Genomic DNA, 10,047 nt, shown 5'->3' with positions numbered 1-10,047 from the left:
CCTCATGTAGCTTATCAGGGAACCACAGATGTTGTGTCCTTCATGCCAGCTGCGGCTATTTTCTACCTCAGAAGCCTCTTGATTTTATACTTTTCCTTAATGTGTGAACAATGCTGTACTTTTGTATTTTTTAGCCAATTTAGTATTTATTCCACAACATCTTAATCTTAAATCCATGTTGTCATCGTGTTCTCATCAACAGACTTTAGATTGAGCCAGCTCTATGCTCCCTACAAAGGATTGTTTACACTCTTAAAACAAATACTGTTTTATTTGACTATTGGATAGAGAGCTGTGCAAGTGAGTTTAATCAGGCATAACTCACTTCGTAAAGTCACCAAACAAGCTTGAATCCAACATTTGGCAGAAAAATATTTCCACCAGTTTCCCCAACCCAGAGTTCAATCACATCTGGAAAACCAGCAAAAAAACACATTTCCCGCCTCAGGCCCAAGTAAACAAGCGGTCAGTTTAAGCTCTGCTTACAAAAGGTAAAGGTGATGGTGACACATGGGTCGCCTGAGGGATAGAGAAGTGAGGACTGTAGCACTTACCCCACCCTGGCTGGGCAGGACATTTCAGAAACGCTGAAATTTCTCAATAGCACGCACCACGCAGTAGAGAAGCTGAGCAAAGAGAGAGGTGAGCAATGGCCTGTGCCGCGCTCGGTGTCAACCAAAGCCGGGGGGAAAAGAGCTTCGGGCCCTTTGTCTTTTGCGGCTGAGTTGAAGGCAACGATGAACAAGCACGAAAAAAAGCCGCAGCTGTAGCACTACCTGCTGAAGATCACAATAAACACAATCTCCATTTCGTTTTGAAATTGAAGGGGAGAAAAAAATCCAACCGCATTCAAATTCTCTGTCGGTCAAAAGAAAGTCTGTTTTTTGGTTTTGTTTGAAATGACATTTTTCCAGCAGACGTCCAACTTCAATAAATGCTCCTTTTCACAAGGAAAATAACCCTGTACAGCCTCTCCTATGAAAATATTTCTCTCCTGGCACAACCAGGTTTCATTCCTAGCCTCAGACGGTCTGACTACTTTGAGAACAATCAGCCACTTTTATTGATTAAACAATCATGAAAAGAAATAAATTTGTTTTAAAAAGAGGTTTTCTACAGATTTCATAACACACAAAGAAGATGGAATAAAAAAAAAAAAGTGTCATTTTGTGCTACTTCCTTTAATTTTATTGAGTGTCAATCTAAATAATTAATACAAAGTTACTTCATTCTATGAAGGTTAAGAGACTTTACAGTATAAAATTCCCTGAGATACAATACGTAACTTAAAGGATCACATAATTCTCTGTTCCATTTGTACCATAATGAAAAAGTAATATTATTTCTTCTCCTTATAAAAAACAGAAGGAAATGGTCTTCCTTTCTCTCCCTCTACCCCAATATTCTAAGGCATGGAATAAAACACTTTATCGAACGACATTAAAATAGTTTTCTCTACTTAAAATAGAAAACACGTTTGCTTAATTTTTACAGATGGATTATATACATCACCTGCAATATCTTGTGGAGTCGGGTACCTGATCTACAATCCAATTTGCTCAGACTTTTTATTCGCATTTGAACTTGGGCTCTACAAAGTGAATTCCAAAAGCCAGTCCTGAGCTCCCGGTCCCACGCTAACAGCCTGCGGAGCGCGTGAGCCAAAAACCAAACTGGATTTATAGAGATGCTACTGACTTCAGCAGCTGTAGACCAGGGCTGAACTTCCTCCCAAACCTAAAGGGAAAAAGTGTGCAATGCTGACGCAAGGACTATGAAACTAGAAAAAGCTTCTTTTCTCTCCCAAAGCAAGAGCTCTGCAATAATTACAATACTGCAGTTGTCATTATACAGTTCTTGAATATACTTAATGCATAACTTACAAATGCAGCACAACTGTGAACATCTTATTCAAACATGATGCTTTATTTATTGCATAGCTCTTCTGAATTTTACAAAACTCTTGTTCATCAAAGATTTCAACCGCTTTTCTTAGAGAGGCTGAGAATAAAATATTGGTTGCGATCTTTGGAAATTCTGATGCTCCTGTAGCCTGTGGATGATTACTAATGATTACGCAGAAGAATTGTATGTCTGGCAACTTTCAGAAAATGCTAAAAAAATTAGGAGGACTGAAAAAAATGCACTAGTTTCAGCACGCTAATAAAAAGTAGTGGAATCTTAAATACTAGTTCACCATTTTAAGATTGTGGTTTTGTATACATTTACATGAACCGTCATAAAAACTAAACAGAAAAAAAAAGGGCAATTCAAAGGGAGAGACAGATTTTATTATCCCGACACGTAGCTATTACTGTTAATGCTATATGTAAATTTAATTTTTTTAATTTAAAATTCAATTCTGAATGTAATTTATTTTTTAAATTTAATTTTTAAAGTTATCAAAACCCATTTTATGGGTAGCCATGGCAGAGAAACGCTTTTTCAGTAATCTTTAGCTCTATGCTTACCTATTCATAGGGAACATCTAAATAAAATAAAAAATTACAATAGGATGTCTAGCTTATAGATCTAAAGAGCGTCTACCCAACATCCCTTATTGCTCTTCAAAAATCTAATCCTTTTCTAACCACAAATGCCACTAAACTCACCTGTTCTGATCCCCATCTTTTATTTGCAACTGACTTTCTTCTCCAGTTTCCTTCTGGATTTCACCAAGCAAGATTACACATAACCAGAAAGTAACCAAAAACTGACTACTAGGAAGACTCCAGCAAAATGGCAGAGCCTGGAAGGGAATAACTACTGTAAATGTTCCCGGTAGGCACTGAGTGAAGGAAGTTTTATCTTGGGAACCTATTTATTGATTAAAAAACTGAGCTGGAAAAAACCCTCAAAAATCAAAGGAAAAAAACAACCCAGTAAATCTTTCCCTTTTCATATTCTTTCCTCACGCAATCTGTATTTTACCAACAGCCTAGACCTTATTCTCTACAGTAATTTTCTTTTTGAAAGGCCGTGATTTAGGACTTGAGTTTTGGGTTGGGGCTGGGTTTTTTTGGTAATAAAAATTTTCACAAATAGCAAAGTGGCATTCTGACAAGTCTGTCACCTGCCAGAATTTTTAAAAACGCGTGCCATAAACCAAAACAATCGCTACACAACAGGGCAGTCTAATACTAGAGAAATAAGTTAGCCTTTCTGTATACCTGTCCAATACAGTAATACAAACCCTGTAGTTCTGAGCCTTTCCCTGCTTTTTTCCTATATGGCAGTAATTTTGCAGAGAAAAACATGCAGATTCCTGTAAACATTTTCTAATTCCTGAATAAAAGGAGGGTGGAAGTGTTCCAACTTTTTTTCTACAGTCTGTATTTTTCTGTACTTAAAGTTCTTCTCCACCTTCATACAGGATATGGTTTCGGTGGCCGGTGGAAGGAATACTCTACATCATCTGAGCTGTTTGTTCCACTCGGATCCAGCCCTCTCCGTACACTTTTTCCTAAATGGAATTATTATTTGGTTCAAAGCGTTATTGGTTGGTTGCTGCCATTTCAAGCATTGCTAAAAAGTGCTACTGTATTATTACATTCTTACATTCAACACTTGCGGCTCAGAATTTGTCTGCAAACAGCCTTCACGCGCCTAATAATCACTTAAATATATTCACTTTTGTCTTCGGAGTACAGAAAGCCAGCGCTGATCATGTACACCCTGTACGCAGAAGAAAGTTTCATGGTCCAGGAAGCTGTCACAGCTGGCAAAATTGGTTTCAGCTGTGCAGCTGAAGAACTTGGCATCAGTTATTTATGTCGAGCTGTGCACAACTGTGAAGGTTTCAGATCTGTACAGCTTCTGGAAATTTAACTTTGCTCTTTAAGAATCACCTTGCCTGATGTTTCTTTGTATTTCCACAATTTTGCACTTCAGTAAAAATCTTCCTTTTGTGGGCTTTTCACAGCTTGTTTACCTCTACGCTTCTCTCACTGATGACAGCCTCCTGCACACCTTCTTGGCTAACGATCTCGGTGAGACTCATCCTTCCCTATGCCTTGACGCAGTCCACTGAGGTTGGTGAACCTCAGCCGCCAGGAACATCAGCTTTCAAACCAGCCAGCCAGATTTCGTACAGTCTTGATTTGGTCCCCAGCTGCCCTCACGGCCTCGCAAACCTTACAGAAATGCTCGTCCCAGAAGGAGGTGACATGGACCTCGTACTTCTTCCTCCAGGCAAAATACCTCCTGTAGTTGGGTTTGCTTTTATCGAGGAATTTCAGGTAGGTGGCCAGCAGCCGGGGGCTGGGGAAGTCGTCGACGTGGATGAAGGAGTCGGGGGGGATGAAGCGCTCGTAGTTGGCCCTGCGGGGGCCAAGGACGACGGGCACAGCGCTGGCTGCGAAGGCATTTCTCCAGAGCTTCTCGGTGATGTAGTCGGTGTGCTGGGAGTTCTCAAAGGCCAGGTAGAACTTGTAGGCTGAGACGGTCTCCACCAGGCCGCCCTTGGCCAGCGCCAGCCCCCGTGCCCCGTACACGTCGATGGCCAGGTGCTCCTTCAGCTGCCTGTAGTAGCGCACCCGCGCATGCTCCTCGTTCCAGTTACTGATGACCCAGGCCACCAGCCGCGTCTTGCGGGGCAGGACGAAGGGCCGGGGTGCCGGCGGGGCGTAGAGGTAGCCGTAAGGCACGAAGATATCCGAGTCCCGCCGGTAGGACATGGTCCAGTTGAAGAGGCCGGCCAGCCCCCGCAGCCCGGGGGAGTGTGAGGGCGACTCGAAGTTCATCCACACCCAGAGCTGCCGCGGGGGCCGCGGCGGGGGCCCGCGGGGCAGCCCCTGGGCGCCGTGCAGTGCCAGGTCGCGGTGGTGGAAGAGCACGGCCTGCGCCTCGCCGTAGCGGCTGCGGTCGGCGCTGAGGCGGCAGCCGGTGATGTTGTACCGCCGCAGGCAGTCTGCCGTGCGCCGCGGCCGGCCGAAGGGCTCCCACCACAGCAGCACGTTCACCTCGCCGCCCAGCCGGCCTCCCGCAGAGGCCGGCGGGGCCGCCGGCTCCGGCAGGCGGGCGTAGAGGGCGAGGGCGGCGGCGGCGCCCAGCAGCCCGGCCGCCAGCGCCCACCGCCGCCCGCGCAGCCGCCGGCGCCACCGCCGCGGGCAGACGAGCCGCCCGGAGGGGCGGCGGCGCGGGGCCGGCTCCATCCAGGCCGCCCGCTGCCGCCTCTCTGCCCTTGGCGGCCGCCGCGGGGCAGCCGCGGGGCCGGGGCCGGCCGGCGCATGCTGGGGCTGGGGCTGCGGCTGGGGCTGCTGCCGCCGCCGCCTCTCAGCCCCCACCCCCTGCCCCGCCGGCGGGGAGGTGCCACGGCCGGCGCCCCGCCCGGCCATGCCGACCCGTCCTCCCCGGGCGGCCGGCGGACCCGCCGCCTCCCGGACCCGCGTCCGCCCGCCCACCGCCGCGGCCCGCCCTCGGGTGCCGCCCTGCCCCGCCCGCGCTTCGCCTGGGGCCTCCCGGCTGGGCCCCGGCGCCTCGCCTCCGCTCCCGGGAGGCGGGTGCCGCGATGGCAGCTCCGGGCTCGCTGAGGTGGCTGCGGGCAGGTGCAGGCAGTGGCAGCCCCGGGGCTCGTTGACGTGGCTGCAGGCGGCGTGTGAGCAGTGGTAGCCCTGGGGCTCGCTGAGGTGGTCACAAGCATGTGCAAGTAATGGCAGCCCCGGGGCTGACTGAGGTGGCCATGGGCAGTGTGTTAGCAATGGCAGCCCTGGGGGTCGCTGAGATGCCCATGGGCAGGTGCCAACCATGGCAGCCCCAGGGCTCACTGAGGTGGCCACAGGCAGGTGCAGGCAATGGCAGCCCTGGGGCTCCCTGAGGTGGCCATGGGCAGTGTGTTAGCAATGGCAGCCCTGGGGGTCGCTGAGATGCCCACGGGCAGGTGCCAACCATGGCAGCCCCAGGGCTCACTGAGGTGGCCACAGGCAGGTGCAGGCAATGGCAGCCCTGGGGCTCCCTGAGGTAGCTGTGGGCAGCGTGTGGGCAATGGCAGCTCTGTGACTCACTGAGGCAGGTGCCGGCAGTGGTAGCCCTATGGGTCACTGAGGTGGCCACAGGCAGGTGCAGGCAGTGGCAGCCCTTGCTCTCCATCCCGCTCGGTTGCTCATCCCCGACTCAGGGCTGCAGAGGGAATTTGTGTCCCCACGCTCCTGATGGGTCCCCCTCGCCAGATCCCAGACCCCAGCAGGCACAGGAAGGGTCGCAGGGGCGGCTCACGGGGGGCTTCGGGGCACCCATGGGCTCTGAGCCATGGGCAGAGCCCTGCCACCCAGGCCACCAAGGCCGACACGGTCTCACATCTGCTCTGCTGCTTTCCACGTACCTTCCCACTTACTTCTTCCAGTCCACCCCTGAACCAGAGTCGGAGGTTTTGAACTCGGGCAAAAGGGGTTTCCCCCACCAGCTGACTACGGCTCACACACTGCATTCGGTGGCCTTGCAGAGGAGTACTTCGGAAGAGGCAGGGAGTTTTCTTTTGAAACAGTTGCAATTTAGAGAGTTGAAGTTGAGGGAAGGTTTGAATAAGTCACTCATTTAGCAATAAAAAAAAAAAAAAGAAAAAAGAAGTGGCACCACTTCTTTGAATTCCTGTCAAATTCAAACAGTTTCAAGCACCTCTGAAAGGATTAACAATTTGGAAACTAAAAGAAAAGAAATTAAAGAACAGGAATTTTTTTTTTGTCTTTTTAAAACTTTCTTAGAACCACATATGTTTACATTAAAAATTTTAAATGTCACAGCTATTTAAAAACTACAAAACCTCATGGTTACCAGATAATTACTTTTTCCAGCTCTGTTTTTTATAGAGCTGGTGTGAAAAAGTGTATCAGATGATAGGCTCAAAACTTTTTTCCCCAAGTCATTTGGTTCAGTGAACTAAGAGATCATTGATTCACACAGTTCAGAGACCGTGTGTCCAGGACTGGAGAGTTTCCAGCTCTGACACTACGCGTTTTCATGTCCATCAGCCATACATCCAGGGTCCTCTCATACAGATCTACTGAAGGCAGCGGAGTTACTCCAGGCATAAATTCTCACTGATCATTTGCAGCATAGTTTTTACACATGACATAGGTCAACGCCCTGTGACTTGTCTCTATATTAGTTAAAAAAAGGTGATTCAAGCCTGTTTACCCCCAAAAATAAAGAAGAGTTGTGTGTGAGGTTGGTGTTAGGTTAGTAACTAGGTTATGTGCATCCATAAAATTATTAATTGTATATAAAAGCGCTTGCAGACTTCTGTTGTCCGTGTTGTAAGCCCTTGTAAAACAGAAGAAATGCCAACAGCTGTGGTTATAGGCAGTATCTTACTGACTCTGCTCCAACGTACAGCGTTGGTTGGAAGGGATCTCCGGGGGTCACTCATCCACCCTCCCACGCAGAGGAGCACCATTGCCAGCACTAGCCAAGGTGCTCACCTCAGTGCTGGCTGGACTAGGACCAAGGTGTTGAAAACATTCAAGGAATGAGACATCACACCACCTCTGGCAGCCGGTCCCAGGGCTGCGCCACCCTCTCTGTTCAGAATTTTTTCCTAAGCCCCCCAACCTGCAATTTGTGTCTGTGGTCTCTCGTTATATCCAAAGAGAGTCTGGCTCCATCACCTTCATAATTTACCTCCAGGTAGTTGCTGGCTCCCATTAAATCATCCCTTCACCTCTTCTTCACATGATTAAACAAGACCACCTCCCTCAGATTCTCCTTTCACCTTGTGTGCTGTTGGGTCCCTCATCATCTTGGTAGCCTTACACTGGACCATGTTCTCAACACCCTTCTTGAACTGGGAGGCTGGAAACTGGAGACAGTGTTCCAGGTGTTGCTTCACCAGTGGGGGATAATTACTTTCCTGTCTGCTGGAAGTGCTTCTCATATTGCCCAGCAGGCAAAGACTTGCTGTATTTTCAAGGACAGCTCACATTCAGCTTGATGTTCATGGAGTCCCCAGGTCCTTTCCAGCATGGTTGTTTATCACCCAGCCCGTACCAGTGCATGGGAGTTTTCTGCACCACATGCAGAACTCGCTCTTTCTCCTTGCTGAACTTCCCAAGGTTTTTGTTGGCTCACTCCAAGTTTATCCAGGCCTCTCCGAACTGAAGTTGTACAAACCAAGATGTCAACCCTGCTTTCTAATTCAGTATTGTCTGCAAAATAGCGTGCTAGCCAATAGTAGCAAAATAAAAAAATCTCTTAGTGCAATAAATATAGGACCTAACTTGACAAATAACACTTATTTTAGTCACAAAATGGGAATCTGGGAAGATTATTTTACCGCAGTAGAAAACTGCAAACAAATGTAGAAATACAATGCTAAGGGAGAGTCAAATCCTCTGAGGGCACGAGCTGTACCTGGAATCAATCCAGAAGCCACCCAATACAACGAATACTACCTAAAACAAGCGCAAACCCTCGTCTGCCTTAATTAAGGATTCAAAGTGGCCCAAAAACTCTACTGTTAGTAATTTTACCCATTTCTACAGATAATGTGAGCAATTTAAGACCCATGAAAGTCATTGGGAGAGCTCAACTGACTTCTGTGGAATTCTGATTCACTCAATAAATTTGATCGTATCAGCTGCAATGGCAGTTCTTAGTTCCTTCAGGAATTTAAATTTCAGCATTGATATATGACTTAGGAGGAGTCTTTGTCTAGTCAAATTTTCATTTCTATTGCTTGAAGATTTGATGCTAAACCATTCCAATTCCAAAGCCTAGCCAAGTACATTGGCAATGCCAGGCCTGATCCTGCGAATGGTAAAGTCAACAAAAATGCTGGCATTAATTCAGGGTTTATGAAATGTTTCAAGATAACTCGACATGCAAATCTTTATAAGCCAAGTAGTGACAAATTAAAAAAAAAAAACAAAACACTTTTCTTGTGAAGATTAACAGCAAGAGTTGGCTAGTTGCTTTTGATTTTTTGCAGTCCCACAGTGAAACTTCAGCACGATTTTCGGCTATGCTGCAATGGCATCCATTTTAAGACTATTGTCATATGGGAAAAAAATCTGTTGAATTATTTAGCATGAGATCAAAACAAGGTTTTTTGTATTCATCAGCTCACCTAGAGCTAAAGCTCTACACTGCGTATTGAAGAAAGCTATTACTGAGATCCACAGTAAGTCTGACGGCATGTACAGCACGGAAATCCAGTATTATAACATTCCTAGCTGTCTTCTCATGGCAAATAAGAACTACATCAGTTCAGACAAGAGGACTGTAGCCTAAAATGTTTCTGTGAGCAATATTGTTATCGTAAGTTCCTTTTCATGTTACACCCGCCTCTGTGGAGACTAAACACATGTTTACATTTACTTGTTGTGAGGAGTCCACTAGTTCAAAAGTCTTTATAGAATTTGTATCTACAGCATGATGAAACCTATTTTCAAGGCATATTTTTGAATTTTTATGAATCACAGATCCAATTGCTTCACTATCGCTATGTGTTCTTGAAACTCCTCCCAATGTGGGAGATAGCACAGAAATATATTTTAGTCAGGTATTCATCACAGTCATTACTGAAAGTAATGATAGGTGTGTCTTCAACTAAGAGTTTAGCAGCCTCCTAGAAATTTTGGTGTGGTAAACTCACAAGCACAATGTGGTGTGTTGCTGTAGAGTGAGGGACACAGGGACTGACCTCGCTGTCAGGAACAGGGTTAGAAGTGAGGTGTCCTAGACCTGTGTGTAGGTCCTCTTCTCTTCTGGAGAATTGTCCTCTTCTGGAGAGGAAATACCAGGCTGGCAGTAACCCACGTCAGCTCCAGTTTGCCTCATTTCTGCCGTGAGATACAGCATGTCAGTGGCGCGATCGTGATCAGCTACTCTGCACTGGTAGGGTTTTGTCAAGCAGTTTTGTTCACTCCGACTTGGGAAAAACTCCACAGACGTCACTAGAAAGCACGTGATGAAAGTTGAGGAGCGTTACCAGATGCCTGCAGACCTTCCAGAGGAAACACACTTCGTTTTGTCTGCTTTGGAGGTAAACCATCCCAGGAGATAGCTCCCTGGACTGAGGACCACACAGACTTCTTGGTACTGTGTACACAAAAT

General features: G+C 47.0%; 1 protein-coding gene across 1 annotated transcript; it reads right to left on the bottom strand.

The window, feature by feature from the left end:
• Positions 1-1,177: 1,177 nt before the first annotated feature.
• On the bottom strand, positions 1,178-5,336 carry FUT4 (fucosyltransferase 4). The gene has a single exon (XM_063329459.1). The coding sequence runs from the start codon at positions 5,334-5,336 to the stop codon at positions 4,059-4,061; it is 1,278 nt and encodes a 425-aa protein (XP_063185529.1). The 3' UTR covers positions 1,178-4,058.
• Between the last annotated feature and the right edge of the window lie 4,711 nt (positions 5,337-10,047).

Source organism: Chroicocephalus ridibundus, chromosome 1 (assembly GCF_963924245.1).
Source record: "Chroicocephalus ridibundus chromosome 1, bChrRid1.1, whole genome shotgun sequence".
NCBI classification, from domain to species: Eukaryota; Metazoa; Chordata; class Aves; order Charadriiformes; family Laridae; genus Chroicocephalus; species Chroicocephalus ridibundus.
The sequence above is the reverse complement of the archived record's forward strand: the minus strand, read 5'-3'. Positions and strand labels throughout refer to the sequence as shown.

Excerpts from the sequence above, each read along its gene's own strand:
- FUT4 (XM_063329459.1), bottom strand. The coding sequence starts at position 5,336 with ATGGCCGGGCGGGGCGCCGGCCGTGGCACCTCCCCGCCGGCGGGGCAG.